The sequence below is a fragment of the Ciconia boyciana genome, chromosome 4 (genome assembly GCF_034638445.1).
Source record: "Ciconia boyciana chromosome 4, ASM3463844v1, whole genome shotgun sequence".
Lineage (NCBI taxonomy): Eukaryota > Metazoa > Chordata > Aves > Ciconiiformes > Ciconiidae > Ciconia > Ciconia boyciana.
In genome coordinates, this window is record NC_132937.1 from 11,971,938 (window position 1) to 11,996,117 (window position 24,180).

General features: G+C 41.6%; 1 protein-coding gene across 1 annotated transcript; it reads right to left on the bottom strand.

The window, feature by feature from the left end:
- Positions 1 to 649: 649 nt before the first annotated feature.
- MTMR12 (myotubularin related protein 12) lies at positions 650 to 23,296 on the bottom strand. The gene is given in 9 exon segments (XM_072859605.1): positions 650 to 1,227; positions 2,853 to 3,014; positions 3,951 to 3,985; positions 3,988 to 4,117; positions 4,860 to 5,032; positions 7,238 to 7,308; positions 8,954 to 9,032; positions 13,170 to 13,294; positions 23,031 to 23,296. Coding segments are annotated over 9 exon segments (1,617 nt in total). The 3' UTR covers positions 650 to 651.
- Positions 23,297 to 24,180: the final 884 nt, after the last annotated feature.

Consider the following 24,180-nt stretch of genomic DNA (forward strand, 5'->3'; position numbering starts at 1 on the left):
TGAGAGCAGCCAAGCTGCTATTATAATACCACACAAGGTGAAGTCCTGCAAGCCAAAAGATGAACACTGTCAGAAAAGATGAGGTTGACAAGCACATGACTTCAGTTGATACCACAGTAGACAGAAAACCCCTGGTGACCACAAGTCTATTCCTCAGCTGTAAAAAACTTATTTTTAAATGCACATTTAGTTGCACCTTCCCCTGTTTATTTTACATGGGGGGGGAAATGCAGATGCATTAATAGTTCCTAGTCACGGTACTCCCAATCCTAGTATTCTTAACATAAGGGGAAGAGGGTTTATGTTAAAATAGTGATTGTTGCTGTATGTATTTAGTATTCCACCTTTACATCAGAAAATAATGTAATTTTTTTGAACAAAGTTTCCATATGGCTACTCCAGCCTAGACTTCTGTTTTTATTACACCTATGCTAGAAATGTGTTTCTGCAATAAATACTGTTAAGAGTGAAATGGAAGTTCAAAATATGCTCACTCATGGCAAATAGTTCTTTTCAACCAAGTTTTTTTTAACCTCACAAACCCATTAAACAGGCTGCAGATGCTTGAGTGAGTTTCTTATATTAGGATACAGCACAACATTTAAAACTCAGCTTAGCCACATACAATTCATACTTTAATTTATATACACTTTATGACATATCACCACTTAGATCAACAAATTCATCATCCCTCTTGACCAAGTCATCTTCATCTTCCAAGCCTTTCCAGATGCTAGTGGATAAAGCTGGTTTGATAGACTGTCTCTGAAGTAAAGCAAATGGAAACAAGGATGACAAATGGAGAGAATTTCTCAGCATTGGAACAGCATGTACATCTCCAGAAATAGCTTGACTACATTCTACATCCATTTTCACCTGCAAGCTTTGCACTTCCTCCATCAAGTCCAAAATCTTGGCAGCTGTGGCTATTGTACCACCACCATGAAGCTGGGCCTCAGGAATCCATCGTAAATACCGTTGTGCCCAGACTTTGATTTCAGAGCCATCAATGCGAGGTAACAGAAGACCGTGATAATCAACAGGTTTACTATGACAGCTATCATAAAATTCCCTGAAGCTATTGGGAGGTTCATCTGAAGAATTTATGAACTTGCCAATTCTTTTACCCAGAATGTTTTTAATTAAATGATCTGTTTCCTCCCTGAAAAATCCTCTCTTCGGGGAAGATTTTGTTTGTGTCAATGGCAAAGAAAGTTGCCATTGATGCTTTCAGAGAAAAGAAAAGAAAAATATACTGAGATAAATATTGATATGACTTCAGAAAACATCTTAAAAGAAGAAAAACATAACTTGTATTTAGAAAATACAAGCAACAAAGTCACTTAAATACAGCCACTGTTTGCTATATAGTCTAAAACTGTTATTCTTCCATGGCTAATACATCAAATACTTCATGCAGCATAATTAAGTATTCCAAGATAACTTCCCTGCACTGTAAATATAGCAATGAAGTAACAATGAATAAAGCATTTTTATTTGAAAAAGGAGGATTCTTTGCATGCATTCAAGTATTACAGACTTCCATGTTTAGTTTAAGCTAGCCACATAAATCAAGGAGCACTTGATTTAGAAGTTTTTATCCAATGGTTCCTCATTGCTTTCTACCACATAAGAGTTCCCTGATTAATGCTGTAGAACATACTAACAGTGTGTCATGGTTTAACCCCAGCCGGCAACTAAGCAACCAAAGTGGACCAACCAAAACCAGCACACAGTGTCTCACCTGAGAATGCTTTGTACAGAACAGAATTTAACCAACAAAACAGGGAGATTACAATTGAAAAAAGGCTACCCCAAACAAAACTTTTCTTACTGAATTTGTGCTACTTTCCAGTAATGAGGTGGTCCACTCATAATCCTCCATACCCTGGACAATTTTGTTGTTGTTGTTGTTGGTTCCCCTTCCACCCACCCCTCAGTACAGGAAAGACATGGACCTGTTGGAGCAGGTCCAGAGGGGGGCCACAAAAATGATCAGAGGGCTGGAACACCTCTCCTATGAAGAAAGGCTGAGAGAGTTGGGGTTGTTCAGCCTGGAGAAGAGAAGCCTCCTGGGAGACCTTATTGCAGCCTTTCAGTACTTAAAGGGGGCTTATGAGAAAGATGGGGACAAACTTTTTAGCAGGGCCTGTAGCAATAGGACAAGGGGTAATGGTTTTAAACTAAAAGAGGGTAGATTCAGACTAAATATAAGGAAGAGATTTTTTACAATGAGGGTGGTGAAACACTGGAACAGGTTGCCCAGAGAGGTGGTAGATGCCCCATCCCTGGAAACACTCAAGGTCAGGCTGGACGGGGCTCTGAGCAACCTGATCTAGTTGAAGATGTCCCTGCTCATTGCAGGGGGGTTGGACTAGATGATCTTTGGAGGTCCCTTCCAACCCAAACCGTTCTATGATTCTAAAATGCCTGCACACAGCCCAATTACACTCAAGACAAAATTAGGGAGGCAATTATAAGCCTGCTATGTATTTCAGTTAGTTAGGTACTCCACAGAACAACAAAATGAACTCACTTCAAACACATCAGTGCAACTCACCTGGATGGTAAGTCCCATGAGGAAGTTATCACTACACTTGCACAAAAGTACGAAAAAAACCCCAAAAAAACTTAAGTTCACAGCTATGCACAGTAACTGTAAAACAGTGATTTATAACTGAGGCGGGTGCAAATTGCATTCTTAAGACCCAGGTGAGACTGAGGTGTACATGTATTTTGTCAATTAAAACTTTGCACCAATGCTCCCACTGTAAGTACATTTGAAATATGACTGAGTTGTGCAAAATATATTTAACATTTCAAAAATTCAAGTTAAGCAGCACATATCTTACTTTGAATCGTGCAGTTTTGCATTGACTTTTATCTGGTTTTGGCTTCTCTGCATAAAGAGGGTTGTTCAGGAAATCCTGGGCCTTGGGGTCAAACTGCACAGACCAGTCCCACACAGTAAGAAATCTGAAAGGACTGCTTTGTGTCTTGAGGCTTTCACCAGTCTGCCAAAACAAACAGGTCACAATTAAGACTGCTAGAAAGGAATTCTGACCAAGTCGAGGTGAAATTAAGAAACTGGCTTTTCATAGAAGAGGTCACAGAGTTGCAACAACACTCATGATTTCTGTGTGTTCAATAGCTGAACAATATTATTAGATGCAAGTACAGACATGAAGGCTATCTATATAGTATTGTCTGTAACTTCAGACAGTGTTTCATTTCAACGGTGCCATTAGCATCAAGAATGCCTTTCACAGTTGAAAATGAAATTGAATAATCTGAGGAAAAAACCAAAGTTTTGAAAATCGGGCAGTAGACAGACACTTGAATTCTTCAAACACAGGAGGGGGGCAGGATTGTGGAATAAACCTCTCCAAACTTTAAAAGTTAACTGCAGTTATGCAGTGCTACCAGTTTAAATTTTATGATCAGCACTTTATTTATATGCAAGACTGTGATGTTAACTTTTTTTTTTTTTTAGTCTCTGTGCAGTCTTGCAGAGGATACTCCCATTGCTTCCAGCTTCTTAGGCTAGAGAAAAGCATGAACCAAATGTAAATCAACATACAGGACATGTTGATTTTGGAATAAACAGAATATACTATACAATAATTTTTCAGATAACTTATTATGCAGGACAGCAGGATATTCTTAAGTTAAGGAGCTCCATTTTCACTGAAGAGCAATAAACATGAACCTATAGCCACACATTATAAGTAATATATTCCTGAGTTATTTTCCTTTTGTCATCATGAACTCTGAAGTCCTGAACTTGACTCCTTATACCCAAAGCTGCAGTCATTCACCCTTCAAGACATCGCCCTTCAAATAAGCATGGAAAAATGTGCTGCTAGGGCTTTTTTTTTTTTGAGTGTTCCTTGCTTGTTGGTCAAACCTGTTCTCCAACACATTGCATCTACAAAATAACAAACTGTTACCGTATTAGTGTCTTTTTGATGTTGTGAGTTGAAGAGAAAGTGCTAAAAATAGGCACATAGAGGCTGTCTGACAAGACAGTTAAGTAAGTTTCTGTGAACTCAAATGCTGGAGGATACTGTTGTACCAACTGCCAAACACAATTTAGCAAGAGCAGAAAAACAGGAGCCTAAATAAAGAAAATACTGCATCAGTTTCAGAAAAAATATGTTCCACGATGCTATTTATTTTATAGTATTTAGCATCTCCAAATACAAATCTTAAGGACAGCAAGTCTGGTGAACTACAGAACTGCTGCATATAACTTTGGCTGAACTCTGAAGTATCATCTGATCTACCCTTGGCCAATTGTTGACAGAAGAGATGAACACTTTCTAACCTGAATTTTCACACATTGACTTGCTATGAAAGTTGCTGCTATGCAGCCTTTTAAAGCTGGCAAAGCAAAACTAGTTTATAGCAATTCTTTATCAGAACTAATCAGTTTACACTTATGATTTCCATTCTGTATAGCAATGTGATCTATTCCCAAAATACAAACAAAAATGAAGAAGTGAGACTGCAACATTTAGCGAGACAGTATAAAGTTAAACTCTAGATGTGACAAGAATATGCAATTCACTTGAGTTATTTCTATGGACACTACAATTTAACACAGTTTAAAAGGATACAAGATACATGTCTTTCAAAAGACTCCAAGATTGAATGGGAAATTTTACATTTATTCTTTTTAGTTATAAAGACATTGCTGAACTCTAAACAGCAAAAATAGTGACGCTGTACAAAACATCAACCCACAGAACAAAACAAAAGATCCTCAGAGTAATTAGAACTTCTGGACTGACATCTAAATTCTGGACTGACATTTAAATTTTAAATAGTATGTAAGGAAAGTAATAAAAAAAACATACCTCCTCTTTGTCACTTTTATGTAAGTGGTTACAACGATCCAAAAAGCCATGTCCTTCAATTGTCCACTCCTTCTGAATAAGGCTCTGAAACCCTGACTTTGTTCTGCTGTATGAATCCATCATCACTTGAACAAGACTGGAGATTACACAGCACAGATCAGTAGCACTCTCTTCTACAGAAGAGAACAGAAACCACATTGTCTACTTGGTACCGGGGAAAATTATGGAGCGGTTCATCTTGAGTGCGCTCAACAGGCATGTGCAAGTCAACCAGGGGATCAGGCCAGGCCAGCATGGGTTCATGAAAGGCAGGTCCTGCTTGACCAACCTGATCTCCTTCTATGACCAGGTGACCCACTTAGTGGATGAGGGAAAGGCTGTGGATGTTATCTACCTGGACTTTAGTAAAGCCTTTGACACTGTCTCCCACAGCATTCTCCTGGAGAAGCTGGCGGCTCATGGCTTAGGTGGGTGTACTCTTTGCTGGGTAAAGAACTGGCTGGATGGCCGGGCCCAAAGAGTTGTGGTGAATGGAGTTAAATCCAGTTGGTGGCCGGTCACAAGTGGTGTTCCCCAGGGCTCAGTATTGGGGCCAGTTCTGTTTAATATCTTTATCAGTGACCTGGACGAAGGGATCGAGTGCACCCTCAGTAAGTTTGCAGATGACACCAAGTTGGGCGGGAGTGTTGATCTGCTTGAGGGGAGGAAGGCTCTCCAGAGGGATCTGGGCAGGCTGGATCGATGGGCCGAGGTCATTTGTATGAGATTCAACAAGGCCAAGTGCCGGGTCCTGCACTTGGGTCACAACAACCCCATGCAACGCTACAGGCTTGGGGAAGAGTGGCTGGAAAGCTGCCTGGCGTAAAAGGACCTGGGGGTGTTGGTTGACAGCTGGCTGAATATGAGCCAGCGGTGTGCCCAGGTGGCCAAGAAAGCCAACAGCATCCTGGCTTGTATCAGGAATAGTGTGGCCAGCAGGACTAGGGAAGTGATTGTCCCCCTGTACTCAGCACTGGTGAGGCCGCACCTCGAATACTGTGTTCACTTTTGGGCCCCTCACTACAAGAGAGACATTGAGGTGCTGGCACATGTCCAGAGAAGGGCAACGAACCTGGTGAAGGGTCTGGAGAACAAGTCTTATGAGGAGCGGCTGAGGGACCTGGGGTTGTTTAGCCTGGAGAAAAGGAGGCTGAGGGGAGACCTTATCACTCTCTCCAACTACCTGAAAGGAGGTTGTAGAGAGGTGGGGGTCGGTCTCTTCTCCCAAGTAACTAGTGATAGGACAAGAGGAAATGGCCTCAAGTTGCATCAGGAGAGGTTTAGATTGGATATTAGAAAAGATTTCTTTACTGAAAGGGTTGTCAAGCATTGGAACTGGCTGCCCATGGAGGTGGTGGAGTCACCATCCCTGGAGGAGTTCAAAAAACGTGTAGATGTGGCACTTCAGGACATGGTTTAGTAGGCATGGAGGTGTTGGTTTGACAGTTGGACTTGATGATCTTAAAGGTCTTTTCCAACCTTAGTGATTCTATGATTCTATACTAAGCCATTCCTAAAACTTTGGGTAAGAAAGCAAAGTATTGCTAGCTTCAGATAAACAAACAAAATTGTATTTCAAGCTCAGAGAAGCTCACAATTTCTTAAAAGTGTTATACCATCAGAGAGAAGTTAATCCATGTTTCCCATGTTTCCAATACTTCTTTTTGTGAAAACTTAAGGTTTCTTGTATGCTTATACTAGGGTAATACTTTGACAATAAAACCGCAAAAAGCAAACTTTTAGTACAACAACCTTGATGCCTACACCCTTCAGTCTCCCACAGTCTGCCCCTCCTGCCCCATGCTACCAGGCCAGTTATCCACCCTTACCCTTCTTATCCTGCATGCATCTTTTCACAAGGTGTGAAATTGCCTCCTTATGCAACATGCATTCTTCACCCTTCAGGTGCCTTCTAGAAACATCTCTTCCCCATGCTAGGTTTCTCAAATGGCAGTGTGTGTGTGTGTGTGTGTGAAACAAAAACAACAACAACAACAACAACAACCACCCACAAAAAAACCACCCAACCCCCCCCAAAAACCCAAAAAAACAACACCACAAACCTAAATCACTAATTCAAAATAGCTTAATGGTTAACATTCTTTGGTTTTCCATGTGATTACATAATCTAGGAAAATAAACTGCTCTATGTGTACAATAAGCATATTCTTTCATGCATTTTTAATAAAGAGACTTCATAGTATTCAGTGTGTATCTAGAACATTAAAATATCCTTTCAGAAAGTTTTCATGCTCCATGTTCTGCAGCTTAAGCTACATCTAAAGAAATTTATATATATATATATATATATATATAGGATAATCTCATGAAATTCTTACCTACAAGAAGAACGTTTGTATGCTGTCTTTCCAGACACTCAGCAACTTCTATTGCTTTCTTCAAGATTTGCCTGTTGTGGTACAGGAAAAGTGAACATTTTCATAGCATTTTTACAGTTAAGTTTCTTACATTAGCGTCCCCTAAAAGGGGTTAGAACTTCAGACTACTAAAACTTGCCTAGTCCTTTAAAACAACAAAAATCATGCTCAACTTCTGTAAATGAAGAACTGTTTAGCTTCAAGAGGTATCTTTATTTGGCCATTAGTCATGCGTTTCCAGTTGTTATCTTTGTACATTTGCAATACAATACTTTATTCTGGATCAATACCAGCCATCACACACACTAAAGTATTACAACTGATAAGAGCCAGATCTTTATCCTGGAAAGAGTCAACATCACCACACTTATGTTCTAATCTACTACATGGTATATTTCTCCCATAATCTGGTTTTGAGAGGCAGAGGGAAGGATCAGCAATCAGATCTTGTAAACTTGCAGACAAAATTTATTCAGAGATTATCATTACACAAGGAAGACTGAGTGGAATTAAAGATCACAAACCCAGATGTAACACTGTTGGTTTCCAGACCTAACTCTTCATAAAGTTTGTATTTTCAGCAAAAGTTTGCACACAAACTAGGATTCTTGCAACTGCTTAGGTCACTAATAGAAGCTGACAGTTTATTTTGTAAGTGTGGAGTTGTCAGATTCTTTGTTCTAGCATCTGGAATAACTGAGAAGGCATTCCTACTGACTGCAAGAGCCAAGAACATGCTGATCCAGGAAGCAACTGGATCCAAGCATGGAAATGACCAGTCTCAAAACAACGTAAGGCTGGGAACTTAGGCTGGCATTTACTTTAAACTACTTGTAATCTTGGTTATGTCAATGCATTTCTCAACATATGATCTTCACTAGAACCTCTCATTCAACATTCATTCCTTATTCCAGAATTTAAATGTATAACTATCAATATTTATTGATTGTTATTCAGACTAGAAAGAATTGAAGCTGACTGCAGAAAACTGCAGCAGCACTTCATGGTAACAAGCTGATCACAGAATAAACTGGCAGACAGAGCTAGCACAAAGTAACACTGAAAACAAATAAAAACCCTCAACATTCCACTATAACAAGCCTTAAGTTAGCCAACACCATTCCAACACTTACTCACACTGTGGACTGCTGAGATAAGAAAAAAGAACTCGAGGAACAATCAGGAGAGGAAGGGGACAAAACTGAGAACAACTGTCATTTTCTAAATCTTTGGTAGGCTAACATCTCAAATACTGCAGTTCATCCCATCCTAAAGGATACTGCAGAAGTAGAGAGTACAGAGAAGAATGGCAAGGCTAGTCAGAGACACAGAATAGGTTTCATGCAAGAAACAAATAAGATTCTTCAGTTTGGAAAGAAGGTGACTAAGTGCAGGAGGGAAATTACTGCATCTACAATTTTAAGTTTGCTGGAAGAGTTGTAGTTGGAATGATCTGCTGCTTCTCACATCCTTTAATGTGGGAGGCTTAACACAATTCTGCACTGTAAAAATACTGTCTCAAGTTGTAGAAATAAGAGATATAAATGGGACCATAAGCCTGTCTTCATTTTCTTTCCTACTGGAGGTGAAGAATGTCTTCATATTTCAAGCTAGACAACCCACTACAAATGCATTTAACAGCAATTTGAAACCCAGAAAGTTACAGATATAGCAAACCTGATTATCTCTAGCCAGTTCATGCTCTCCAATAATGAAAACCATTTCACATCAGTTGCCCAGAAGTCTGTACTATTATCTGCAAAGAAAAAAAACCAACAAACCCAACAAAACAAAAAATTGGTTTACTCACTGTCCTGGTTTCAGCTGAGATAGATAGAGTTAATTTTCTTTATAGTGGCTGGTATGGGACTATGTTTTGGATTTGTGCTGAAAACAGTGTTGATAATACAGGGATGTTTTAGTTGTTGCTGCACTAGTCAAGGACTTTTCAGCTTCCCATGCTCTGCTGGGTGCACAAGAAGTTGGGAGGGGACACAGCCAAGATAGTTGATCCAAACTGACCAAAGGGCTATTCCATACCATATGACATCATGCTCAGGATATAAAGCTGGGGAAGAAGAAGGAAGGGGGGGACGTTCGGAGTGATGGCGTTTGTCTTCCCAAGTAACCATTACACGTGATGGAGCCCTGCTTTCCTGGAGATGGCCGAACACCTGCCTGCCCATGGGAAGTAGTGAATGAATTCCTTGCTTTGCTTTGCTTGTGTGCGCGGCTTTTGCTTTCCCTATTAAACTGTCTTTATCTCAACCCACAAGTTTTCTCACTTTTACTCTTCTGATTCTCTCCCCCATCCCACTGTCGGGAGTGAGTGAGTGGCTGTGTGGTGTTTAGTTGCCGGCTGGGCCTAAACCACGACACTCACATATACGTAGTGCTAATTAACAATCATCCATTGTATTACCCTTCAGTTACGAAGGGTTATAAAACAGCTAATACCAAGGAGTCAGTAAATCCTAATCACTGTTAAAGTCAACACCCTATAACTAAACAAGGAAGTAAAGTAGTCCTACAAACACCAGTAAAGTTTTGTAGCACCATAGACTTTTAGAAAGAGTATGCTGTAGGTTCATAGCAACCAAACCAAGTAAATAAATCTGCTGACAAAATGGGAAAGGAAAAGAAAAGTTTAATCAGAGGAGATGGAATTCTTACTTCCAAGTTCCAGTTGCCTTGACTCTAAAGCATGATCTAAAGCTTAACATAAGAAGGAGGCTGGATTTTGAAAGTCATTACTATTAGAGACAGAAACACAAATGGGTTTTAGAAGGGGGTTACACAAATTTATGGGATGTAAGACTACCTGAAAAAGTTTTAAACAGTTTTCACTGCAACTGAAGAAAGGCATTAAAATACATCAAAAAAAGGGAATAACTAAGATAAACCAGGAGGCCACTGCAATACCACAAAGTCATTAAACTCTTATAAATTTCACTAGGATTTTTGTAGCTGGTTAAATGCAACCTAAATCTCTATTGCTTTGATTTCTATCAAAGTCAGTATTCAGAAACTGGAAAGCTCTCACAAGCTGATATGGTCAATTAAAACCACAACAGATCACCTTTCCTGCATAAGACATAAACCTTGAAGCCCAAGGTCTACAACAGTTTTACTACTGAGAAACAACTGAGATGATACACCACACTTCCTCCCTCCCCTACCCTACAGCTTGCATCTATGATCAAGTGCACAAGTATATATCTATTGATTTTGTTCCTGTAGCTGTTCTGCCTCTGTGCCTGCTTGTGCCCCTCATTCTGTTCATTAAACGTTTAAAAACAAACAAACAAAAACTTACTTTCCTTGATTCATTTCACCCTGGCCACAGAAACAAGTTCTCCACAACTTAAGCATTAGAATGCATCTTCAAAGCTCCCTAGTCCGTTCTGTTTACATTAGATGTAGTTTTCTCCAATCTTTTCTGATTAACATCTTCAAATTCACTTCCAACCTTTAAGTATGATAACCTTTAAAGTACGTACATTACAGCACTTCTAGTAAGATACCCTTTACTCCCCAGTTCACCCTCTTTCCATACAAGTTTTGGAATATTCCCTTGTACCCAAATCTCATGTTCCGTTTAGCCTGCCATCACTATTTGAAAGACCTCTGTCCATTCTGAACCAAGGCAAAATTATAGTACCAATTTATAGTCCTTTAAAACCACCCAAAAACCATGATACCAAGGAAAAGGGATTTCTGTCTTTTTTTCCTGTTGAAATAACAGGCTTTCACCCATAGCGATGACATTTATATTCCGTACTGAAGTGTTCTTTAGTTCTCTTACATTACGGCCAGCATAGAACTCAGTTTTACTCCAAAAAGTTGAGTAGCCACATTAAGTGTGGCTGTTTGTTTTGTTCAACTGTGCTGATTAGACTCAACCACTTGTATGTAGGCCTCTGTAAACAATTGTTTGGTCTAGCAGTTCTCCCCCAGCCAAGGTCATCTCCAAGTCAAAACAGGAACTTCTTTTTAAAGGTACAACAAAACACTTCCAGCTTGGTTTACCCCTTAATCAAGGTATTTTGCTTAATATCATCACAACAGAGAGAAAGCTTTCCCTTCCTCCCTATCTTCTAGGACAATGAAGAAATACTCCACTAGCATTTGAGAACTGAAACATTTAAAATCTCATTTAAGGTGTTTGGGGAAATGGCAAACACTGAGACCTGTGAGCAGTCTAGCAAACACAGCATCTGCCTTTGTAACATTTCAAATAAGAGGAACAATTTAAGAGGATCCAAGCTTTCCCCATCAAAATCCTCTTTCAAGCAGCTACCTACTATTGTGGTTTCTGGTTTACTTAATGAGGATTTTTATAACTGAAACTTCTTTTCAGTTTGGGCATGTATTCAGGAAATTTAAGTTACACTGAAAGTTACCCAAATCAAATTAACTAGGCATGTATAGAACAAAAAATAATGGTTAATGTGTTCAGACTTTTAAAAATAGTTGTAAGGTAGTCAATTCCTGTAAGATCTTAATACTTCTGCAAGAAGTTACCTGAATGGTTTTCTCAGACTGCTAGTGCATAGTGCTATATTCAGTGAGCTATAGTCTACTAACAAAGCTTATTTAAAACACTGTAAGACAAAAACACTTACTGGAATGCAGTTTTAACATATTCCCTTTTGTTTCAAGTAATGACAGACAGTAATACAATTACACCAATGAAATACGCAATATTTCCTGAGATATGTTAAATGACTTAAATTCAAGCTTTGACCTTTTTCCTATAGGAGGATAAGTTACCAGAATCTACATGAAAATACAGGTAATTATTTTTAGCTCCTAAGTAGTATGAAAGATTCACTGTGGATTTGACAGTGTATTCTAGAAAAAAATCCTCAATGTGAAACTCTGCCAAATACCTCATATATCCTAGACTTCTCTTCAGAGTGTCACTGAAATCTTTACTGCATATTTACCAGAAGCCATTCATACTAATTTGCAATCAATATCAACTTACCAGCTAAATTCCAAGGATAAAACCAATATGACTTAGATACTGTCTGTAGGATACACTGCAAATATACAGTTCCTCAGTGATTATCAGTTCTGTTATGTCCAATGTCAATAGCCATAGGTGAACCACCCCAGTGTTCAGCATGCCACCAGAGGTTATTGCAACATTTACCCTCATTATCTTGTAGAAGACCCACTGTCCAAAATGGCCCAATGGCACATTGCACAGTTGCAAGGTGGTGTGGAGCCTTTTTTCTGCCAAGAGGTGAGGTCGAAGTACCGTTTCACGATAGCAAAATACTTAAGGAGTCCCAGAAAAGAGCTTGAAAGCCTAGATTATACTTTCGCATGGCTCCCATTTTTATTCCTTTTAAGTGGACTTGCTATTTACAGTAGTTATGTTTAACTCTACAGTCAGAGAGACAATTTTAAGCAAGCTCACACTTCATGTTTTGAGATGTGACAAGTTTGTAACAAAAGCTAGGGCAAAAATTAATTAGCATTTAGTCTCAACTCTTGACATAGCCTAAAGGCTTAAAAAACTTAACACTTAATGTTCAATTTCAATGGACAAGAGAAGATTGAAAAATCTTTCACATAAGTTTCAATCCAGTTCATGTATTCCAGCTAACATTTAAACTCTAATCATAGTCACTCTCTTTAAAAGTAATTTTCAGATACTGTGATTGCTTACCAAGAGGTATTAAGTCTAAGAACTACAAATCTCCATTAACATGCCAGTCATAAGCACAGTCTTCAGTTACATATTTAAAAGTCTGCTTTTAACCACAGTCAAAAGCAAGACACCAATCAAGACAAGGACTGCATTCATGAGACAAAACGGCATTGTTATGCTTTGCATCTCAGTCACTTTAGAGATGAAAGACTACTTTAAAGTTTGACTTACCTATCAAAAACAGCTGTTTAAATCTTGTGTACGCAGTCTGGATATCTTGCAGAGATGGAAGGCTGCTTGAGAAGTCATCCATCTTCAGGAGTTCATAGGGAGGTTTACTAATTGTCTTATAAATTCTAAATCAAATCTTCAAGAGATTAAAGCCTTCTGCTTCACAAGTCAAATAATGCACCAACTATTATCTCTGAAGACAAAGTTAATAGGCATGGTTTGGGAAACAGCTGTAAGATCAAAAAGATATATACCCTGGAAAGCTAATGACCTCCATGCATTTTGAAATACTGGCTGGAAGCTTGCCTACAAGCTTATGACAAGTTTTGCTGCTCTTAACTGTTACACCGATAAAATTATATTCGTGCAGTTAAGACTATTATTACAAGCATTACCTGATTCTTACTACTGCTTCTTTAGTAAGTATTGTCTTCACTAGACACACCAAAATTACTGTACTAGCAGGCTATTTAGAAGTGAATCCAGAAAGAGGAGATGGATAGAAACACCCAAACCTCCCATCAGACACTTATAATTTTTCTTGACTTTTACCAACTGTCCTGGTTTCAGCTGGGATAGAGTTAATTTTCTTCCTAGTAGCTGGTATAGTGCTGTGGTTTGGATTTAGGATGACAATAATGTTGATAACACACTGATGTTTTAGTTGCTGCTAAGTAATGCTTATACTAGTCAAGAACTTTTCAGCTTCCCATGCTCTGCCAGGTGCACAAGAAACTGGGAGGGGGCATAGCCAGGACAGTTGATCCAAACTGGCCAAAGGGCTATTCCATACCATATGACGTCATGCTCAGTATATAAACTGGGGGGGAGTTGGCCAGGAAGGAGCGATCACTGCTTGGGGATGGGCTAGGCATTGGTCAGCAGGTGGTGAGCAATTGCATCGTGCATCACTTGTTTTGTACATTCTTTTATCATTATTATTATAATTTTATCTTCCTCTGCTGTCCTATTAAACTGTCTTTATCTCAACCCATGGGTTTTACTTCCCCCCCAACCCCGGATTCTCTCCCCCATCCCACCAGGGGAGGGGGGAGGGTGAGTGAGCTGCTGTGTGGTGCTTAGTTGCTGACTGGGTTTAAACCACAACACCAACTGAATTACATTGATACCTAGCTGCCAGGTTTGCTCATGAAACACGTGAATAAAAGAAATAAGAAACAATTTGGACTCAAACAAGACAGTATACCTGCCTTATACTTCCCTAAATATCTGCTAATTTTTTCCCTAGGAGGGGAGAAAAAAAATACCAGGCCAGATGAAGCTTTGGTTTGGACCCAGAATGTCCCCCCTCATTCAGGCTCCAGAGCTCAGATGAACATCAGCTTAGTAAATACCTCTGTTGTCATGTTGGCTTTTTATTGTCAACATTTGGGAAAAGCTGTTCTAGTTCATACTTCAGAAGTGAAGCCTTGCAGGCACTTGCCCAGTACATGACAAAATATTTTGTTTCCTGTATGTTGTAGCACAGAAGCCTGCTTTAAGTGAGAACTACAGGAGTCCACATCAGAAATGCAGATCACTAGACCAGCTGGAGGATGCGTCAGATAAGAGAATCGAGGGAAAGCAATCATTTATCGATTATGATACTTCTTCCAAATTGAAGTAAACAATTTGTGCTAGAAGATCTGGCTCTAAAGAAGCTTTTTCAATAAAAGAAGCTGTTAATTGTAAACATCTTCTGTGTGGTTGAGTTCAGACTACTATTACAATAGCACGTTAACATACCCTTACAGACAATTTGTAGCTATATTTTTAAATATTAGTGGTTAACCACCAGTACTCCACAGCGAAGAAAACCACCAATACTACCCCAAGTTCAGATGGTCACAGACAAGGTATCAGAATATCAGTTGATACCTTGTTACAGCTTACTGCTAGTTTTACTTACTTTCACATTATGAAATAGCATTAAGAGCTACAAAAAATCATGTCAACTTCCACATTTTGGGGGGAAACATTAGAGAATCTGTAGGAAGGGTCAAAAGCCTTTCCCATGCAAGTATAATTAATTTTAAAAACAAAAGAGGTTTTTAAGAGCCTAATCAAGCTATCACCTGTTAGCTTTGTGTGATTAACAGGCTCTCCATCTATCAGGAACAAGGAGCTAACTGTGAAGCAGTACAAACTGTACATACTGGCCTGATCTAATAGCTTGATGCTAAGAGAGAAGTTCTCTCCAGGACACCCAATAGGTTAAAAAGCCAGGAAAAAAAAAAAAAGCAACAAGTCATTGCCATAACTCCCAGCCAGGCAGCTGAGCTCTTCCCCTTATGTTAACTTTGGCATTTTTCAGACTGCTGAGCTAATTCAGCTCACTAACTCAGCTGAAACAAAGTGCTGTCTGCCATCACATCTGAAAGTGGCAGTAGTGAACTGCTAAACTATCATCTCAGCCATTTTAGGTCACTTTAGATAAAGTTATTTAAGAACACAAATCTAGTTCTGAGAAGACAGCAGTCTACGGAGATTTAAAACTCAGCTTGCAAATTCATGTTTGGAGATGAAGAGTCTGGACTTCACCTACGTGCAAACATAATTGGGTCCATCAGTTAATCATACTTAACGGTACTAAAGGACTGTCGTGGTTTAGCCCCAGCGGGCAACTAAGCACCACGCAGCCACTCGCTCACTCCCCCCCGGTGGGATGGGGGAGAGAATCGGAAGAGCAAAAGTAAGAAAACTCGTGGGTTGAGATAAGAACAGTTTAATAATTGGAACAAAATAATAATAATAATAATAATGAATTATAATGAGAAGGAAAACAACAAGAGAGAGAGAGAGAGGAACAAAACCCAAGGGAGGGGAAAAAAAAGAAAAAAAAAAAAAATTATACAACCGCTCACCACCCGCCGACCGACGCCCAGCCAGTCCCCGAGCAGCGATGCTACCCCCCGGCCAACTCCCCCAGTTTATATACTGGGCATGACATCATATGGTATGGAATAGCCCTTTGGTCAGTTTGGATCAACTATCCTGGCTGTACCCCTCCCATTTCTTGGGCACCTGACAGAGCATGGGGAGCTGAAGAAAAAAAAGTCCTTGACCAATGTAAATACCGCTTAGCGACAGCCAAAACATCAGCGTGTTATCAATATTATTCTCATACTAAAATCCAAAGCACCGCACTATACCAGCTACTAGGAAGAAAATTAACTCTATCCCAGCCAAAACCAAGACAGTATCCACCCCTTATTCTATACCATCTACGTCATGCCCAGGTTCTACCCTTTCTAATACATTCCAATTAATCACCACCACTTTTCCTGTCTCTTGATATATATATATATATATGTACACACAGTTATCATTCCCTTGGTCTATGAGCCATCCTTCTAAAATGTTTATTAAGTTCATTTAGTCCATGACTTTGGGCTCCATCTGTCATAATAGTCCTTCAGGGCAGAAGAGATGGTGTATGGTGCTGGACTGTTGCATGCTGAAGCCAGTTCTGGTTCCATCAGCGCTGCACTTTGCTTGCTTTCATCGAAGTTCATTCTTCACTAATCTGGGTGATCCTTATTGAAATACCATTGATATGGTGTATAGTAACCATAAAAGTGATGACACAGTATTATATAGCAGTTAACATCATACCATTTAGTTCATTGGCTATTCTCACCCAAAATCAAATCCCCTTGAGGTACACAGCGGACTTCCCCATCCTTTTGCATCACCCACCAAGTGCACCCGGGTCCTTGAGCAAAAGCAATCCCACGAATGGGCTTGCCTTTGCCTGACGCAGGAATAACCCAGAACGTCTTCCCCAGCATGTTTTTTATGTGTACTACAGGGACCTTATCCCCTTCTACAGTGCATAAAAGTTTTGATTGGGCAGGGCCAGGTCGATTGATAGATCCTCTAGTGTTGACTAACCAGGTGGCCTTTGCTAAATGTGTATCCCAATGTTTGAATGTCCCACCACCCATTGCTCTCAGTGTAGTCTTTAACAGACCATTGTATCGTACAATTTTCCCAGAGGCTGGTGCATGATAGGGGATGTGATATACCCACTCAATGCCATGCTCTTTGGCCCAGGTGTCTATGAGGTTGTTTCGAAAATGAGTCCCACTGTCTGACTCAATTCTTTCTGGGGTGCCATGTCGCCACAGGACTTGCTTTTCAAGGCCCAGGATAGTGTTCCGGGTGGTGGCATGGGGTACAGGATATGTTTCCAGCCATCCGGTGGTTGCTTCCACCACTGTAAGCACATAGCGCTTGCCTTGGCGGGTTTGTGGGAGTGTGATATAATCGATCTGCCAGGCCTCCCCATATTTATATTTCAGCCATCGCCCTCCATACCACAGAGGCTTTAACTGCTTGGCTTGTTTAATTGCAGCACATGTTTCACATTCATGGATAACCTGTGCAATAGTGTCCATGGTTAAGTCCACCCCTCGATCACGAGCCCATCTATATGTTGCATCTCTTCCTTGATGGCCTGAGGGGTCATGGGCCACTGAGCTATAAATAATTCACCCTTCTGTTGCCAGTCCAGATCCACCTGAGCCACTTCAATCTTAGCAGCCTGATCCACCTGCTGGTTGTTTTGATGTTCCTCAGTGGCCTGACTCTTGGGTACATGAGCATCTACGTGATGTACTTTTACAAGCAGGTTCTCTACCCGGGCAGCAATATCTTGCCACAATGCAGCAGCCCAGATGGGTTTGCCTCTGCGCTGCCAATTGTTCTGCTTCCATTGCTGTAACCACCCCCACAGGGCATTTGCCACCATTCATGAGTCAGTATAGAGATAGAGCACTGGCCACTTTTCTCATTCAGCAATGTCTAAAGCCAGCTGAATGGCTTTTACTTCTGCAAATTGGCTCAATTCACCTTCTCCTTCAGCAGTTTCTACCACTTGTTGTATAGGACTCCATACAGCAGCCTTCCACCTCCGATGTTTTCCTACAATACGACAGGACCCATCAGTGAACAGGGCATATTGCTTCTCATTTTCTGGCAGTTTATTGTACAGTGGGGCCTCCTCAGCACGTGTCACCTCCTCCTCTGGCGATATTCCGAAATCTTTGCCTTCTGGCCAGTCCATAATTACTTCCAAGATTCCTGGGCGATTGGGGTTTCCTATCCGAGCCCGTTGTGTGATCAGTGCAACCCACTTACTCCACGTAGCATCATTTGCATGATGTGTAGAGGGGACCCTCCCTTTGAACATCCAGCCCAGCACCGGCAGCCGAGGTGCCAAGAGGAGTTGTGCTTCAGTACCAACCACTTCTGAAGCAGCTCGAACCCCTTCATATGCTGCCAATATCTCTTTTTCAGTTGGAGTATAGCAGGCCTCGGATCCTCTGTACCCCCGACTCCAAAACCCTAGGGGTCGACCTCGAGTCTCCCCTGGTGCTTTCTGCCAGAGGCTCCAGGTAGGGCCATTCTCCCCAGCTGTGGTGTAGAGCACAGTTTTTACGCCTTGCCCTGCCTGGACTGGCCCAAGGGCTACTGCATGAACTATCTCCCGTTTAATTTGTTCAAAGGCTTGTTGTTGCTCACGGCCCCATTTGAAATCGTTCTTCTTCCAGGTCACTTGGTAGAGAGGGCTTACGATCAGCCTGTAATTTGGAATATGCATTCTCCAAAAACCCACAACGCCTAAGAAAGCTAGTGTTTCCTTTTTGCTAGTTGGTGGAGACATGGCTGTTATTTTGTTGATCACATCCATTGGGATCTGACGACGTCCATCTTGCCATTTTATTCCTAAAAACTGGATCTCCTGTGCAGGTCCCTTGACCTTCCTTTATTTTATGGCAAAACCGGCTTTCAGGAGGATCTGGACTATTTTCTTCCCTTTCTCAAAAACTTCCTCTGCTGTATTGCCCCATACGATGATGTCATCAATGTATTGCAGATGTTCTGCAGCTTCGCCCTGTTCCAGTGCAGTCTGAATCAGTCCATGCCAAATGGTAGGGCTGTGTTTCCACCCCTGGGGCAGTCGATTCCAGGTGTACTGAACACCCCTCCAAGTGAAAGCAAACTGTGGCCTGCACTCTGGTGCCAAAGGGATCGAGAAAAAAGCATTAGCAATATCAGTTGTAGCATACCATTTGGCTGCTTTTGACTCCACTTCTTATTGCAGTTCCAGCATGTCCGGCACGGCAGCACTCAGGGGCAGCGTGACTTCATTCAGGCCACGATAGTCAACTGTTAGTCTCCACTCTCCATTAGACTTTCTCACTGGCCATATAGGACTGTTAAAAGGTGAACGAGTCTTACTGATCACTCCTTGGCTCTCCAGTCAACAAATCAGCTCATGGATGGGAATCAGGGAGTCTCGGTTGGTACGATATTGCCTCCGGTGCACTGTTGTGGTAGCAATTGGCACCTGTTGTTCTTCAACCCTCAGCAACCCCACAACAGAAGGGTCCTCCGAGAGACCGGGCAAGGTAGACAGCTGTTCTATTTCCTCCGTCTCCAAGGCAGCTATACCAAAAGCCCACCAGTACCCTTTTGGGTCCTTGAAATACCCTCTCCTGAGGTAGTCTATGCCAAGGATGCATGGAGCCTCTGGGCCAGTCACAATGGGGTGCTTTTGCCACTCATTCCCAGTTAGGCTCACTTTGGCCTCCAAGACAGTTAGCTGTTGGGATCCCCCTGTCACTCCAGAAATACAGATGGGTTCTGCCCCTATATAGCTTGATGGCATTAGGGTACACTGTGCACCGGTGTCTACTAGAGCCTTATACTCCTGTGGGTCTGATGTGCCAGGCCATCAAATCCACACAGTCCAGTAAACCCAGTTGTCCCTTTCCTCCACCTGGCTGGAGGCAGGGCCCCCCTAATCCTGGTCATAATATTCATTACCCATTTCTTGTGTATATGAGTCAGGAGTTTCTTCATTAAAATCAGAAGTAAGATCAGCCCTTTTATTCTGTCTGGGGAACTGTCCACTGGAAACCGGAGCAGCAATTTTCCTGGAAGAACCCCCTTTGGTGATTGTTTTTCCTTGCAACTCACGTACCCGTGCCTCTAGGTTTGAGGGAGGTTTTCCATCCCACTTCCTCATGTCCTCTCCGTGGTCACGCAAGTAAAATCATAGGGTGCCCCGTGGTGTGTACCCTCTATATCCTCTCTCTTGAGGAGAGGAACGCTGACTCCTAATAGCTGAGACACTGGTCCGTATAGGTGGGGAGTAGGACATATCTTCTTTGAACTGTTGGAACTCCCGGGACAGTTTCTCCACAGCTGAGACAAGGGAGGAAGAGATACTTTCTTCATATTCCCGGAGATTACTAGCAGCTTCATTCACTGTTGGACCGTCTCCATCTTTCCAGGTCAGTATTGCCAATGAGTTGGCACACGACGGTGGTGCGTTTCGTACCAACTTCCGCCACATAGGTCTTGTGCACTGGACCTCATCTGGATCTGTGGGTGACCGCACGTCGTCCAGGTCACCATAAATCACTTCCAGCACAGCTAATTCCCTCAGGTACTGGATACCTTTCTCCATGGTGCTCCATTTCCCGGGGCGATATACAACATCTTCCTTGAAGGGATATCTTTCTTTTATAGCTGACAGGAGTCGCCTCCAGAGGCTGCGGGCTGGTGCCCCTTTTCCAATTGCTTTGTCAATGCCCCCTTCCCTAGAAATAGATCCCAGCTGCCTGGCTTCCTTACCCTCCAATTCCAGGCTACTGGCCCCGCTATCCCAGCATCGGAGCAGCCAGGTGACAATGTGCTCCCCTGGACGACGGCTGAAATCTTTTCCCATATCTCGCAGCTCACTCAGGGATAGGGATCGGGTGGTTTCTGTCTCATTTACGAGTTCTTCCTCTTCCTCTCCCTGTGATGGCCCTGCTCTTTCATCTTCCCTTTCTAAACGAGCTGACTTTCGCTTCCAGGATTTCTTTTTATGTATAGGGGCAACTGATACTGACACGGGTTCGTTCCCTGTTTGAACCGCAGTGCTTGTAACGGAGTTGTCCGGAGCAGCTGCAGCTGCAGTGCCTGTTGCAGGCAGGGCTGGAGCAGCCGCAGTGCCTGTCGCAGGGGTAACCGGAACAGCCGCAGTGCCTGTTGCAGGGGTAATCGGAACAGCCGCAGTGCCTGTCACAGGGGGGGCTGGAACAGCCGCAGTGCCTGTCGCAGGGGGGGCTGGAGCAGCCGCAGTGACTGTCATTTTGTTACCAGATCCTTGAGGGTTTTGAATAGTGTTGAACAGGGCTCGGTAGGCATGGGACAGACCCCAGCACATTGCAGTGATTTGTGTCTCCCTAGAATTGCCAGGGTGACAGCATACTTTTTCCAAATATTCTACTAATTTTTCAGGATTCTGCACTTGTTCAGGGGTGAAGTTCCAAAACACTGGAGGTGCCCACCATCCTAGGCATTTGCCCATGCTATCCCACACACCCTGCCACTCATAACTATCCAGCCTTGGGGCAGATCTCTGGATGATATTCTTAAATTGCTTACTAACCTTGGACAAGATCGAAACAATATTCCCAAGCAATACCAATAGAAGTATCTTAACTACCCAAGGTTGTTCAAAATACTGAAAAGTTATTGTAACGAAGGAGGAAGCATTGTAGAAGAAAGTAGTGAAGGTACAATTCTGCATTTCCTCCATAAAAAACCTCTCAGAGGCAGAGGTATAATTGCAAATTGTCTCCATAAGATGATACCCGATATACAATAACTGTTTCAGTACAGCACTTAGATACCAATATAAACCCAAGGTCACTGTTTTAATAACAAATCTCCCAGGCAAAACATCACCAATTAAAGCAGAGCACAGCAAACTGCAAAAACCAACACCGATATTTAACATGTACAGCAAAAAAATGAGCATGGTGCAGATCAGGTAAACCAATGCTAGGAACAGATGGATCAATATCATGGCCCACAACTACTAACAGATCTGAATTCCTTAACACGCTCTGGTTAATCTGTTATTATCTCAAACCCTTCGAGCCCCACGTTGGGCGCCAAAAAGGACTGTCGTGGTTTAGCCCCAGCTGGCAATTAAGCACCACGCAGCCACTCGCTCACTCCCCCCTGGTGGGGTGGGGGAGAGAATCGGAAGAGCAAAAGTAAGAAAACTCGTGGGTTGAGATAAGAACAGTTTAATAATTGGAACAAAATAATAATAATAATGAATTATAATGAGAAGGAAAACAACGAGAGAGAGAGAGAGGAACAAAACCCAAGGGAGGGAAAAAAAAAGAAGAAGAAGAAAAAAAAATTATACAACCGCTCACCACCCGCCGACCGACGCCCAACCAGTCCCCGAGCAGCGATCGCTACCCCCCAGCCAACTCCCCCAGTTTATATACTGGGCATGACATCATATGGTATGGAATAGCCCTTTGGTCAGTTTGGATCAACTATCCTGGCTGTGCCCCCTCCCATTTCTTGGGCACCTGGCAGAGCATGGGGAGCTGAAGAAGAAAAAGTCTTTGACCAATGTAAATACCGCTTAGCGACAGCCAAAACATCAGCGTGTTATCAATATTATTCTCATACTAAAATCCAAAGCACCGCACTATACCAGCTACTAGGAAGAAAATTAACTCTATCCCAGCCAAAACCAGGACAAAGACCTACAGAGTTTGATGCTGCTTTACTTAATAATATGCCACAGTTTGTACAAAGATTCATCTGACATATATATATTTCCGCAAATAAGCCTTCAGTGATGTTACAGTCCTGCACAATTGGCCAATGATGCTATTAGGCCAAGGGCTTAAACCCATTCCACTATAGAAAACTACTTTTAGATCTAGAACTTGTTTCCTGATGCATGCAAGCTTAAAAATATACCATATATGGAAAAAGAGAAGCAAGGTCCATACCAAGCAAAGTGTTGTGGACAGAATAGCTATTACTGACCCATCCAAGAAGGCTTTTTGCATTTGTGAAGTGCTGTCATCCTGTTCTTTGGGAAATGCAGACATTTTGAGAAGAGCAGCACTGTTATGGCAAGACCAACACCAAATCTGCAGAAAGACATTTACCAGGTGATAAAAGTTGCTAAACTGTTCCATACGAAGTATTTGCTTAAGTGATGGAGTGATTACAAGAAATTTCTCTATGCTATGCTTTATTGAATTTTTGGTGTATTCAGCAAAGCCATCAGTAGAAGCAAACTTCTTCATCTGCACTAAAACTACATGCCTCAGTACACTGAGTTATCACTTGCAAGTTTTAAGTTAAGCTTTATACAGGCATGGGGAAACATAAAGTGTCAGATTATATCACAACATTACTTTCTCAGCTGTGCTCATAGGTGAAAAAAATTGATCAAAATGTCTATGGCCAAATTATGTTGGAAGATATGCCACAGCAAGATGACTCTTCTAAGTAACTCATATATTAGCCATCAGTTTCTCCACACAGATATAGCAGTGTTTTTCTTATAGTTCAGCCTTGAGATAACTCACAATAGATATACCGTCATGCCTTTCCACGAGCTATGCATAAAGGATCATCTAGGCATATGAAATAAGATACTAAAAAAGAACTCCACAACTAAATCAGGTTGCATAGTTGCAGGTATTCCTTGTAGCAAGGCAGTCCTCAAAGCTTCTTACTTCCCTTACACAATATCTTGAGTCACACCTACTGCTTGAAGCTCTCAAGCTGATCTTTAAACTCGCAGAAAGCTCACAATCATCAAGGGTGGAAAAAGTGACTATATTGTCCTTTCACTGCTATCTCAAACAGATTTAATATGGCCAAGCTATTTTGACACTAGCTTCCCAAAAAGGATTTGGAAATAATTAGAAGAGTTCTACAAGGCCTCTGAACAATGCAAGATGCAATAAAAAACAAACAAACCCAAAAAACCCAAACACTTCTGTTACTGTGTAACAGCCACTGTAATTTGTCTTGTTGACTGAGAACAAGCAAACCAAACTGTTTTGAACTTCACTATCTGAAAGGACAGATTAGGCAGGACAGTACAGCACTATCTTCTCCATGTATTGATTAATTTAAGAGCACAAAGTGAACATGGTTTTCCTTGGCAAATTTGATGGAC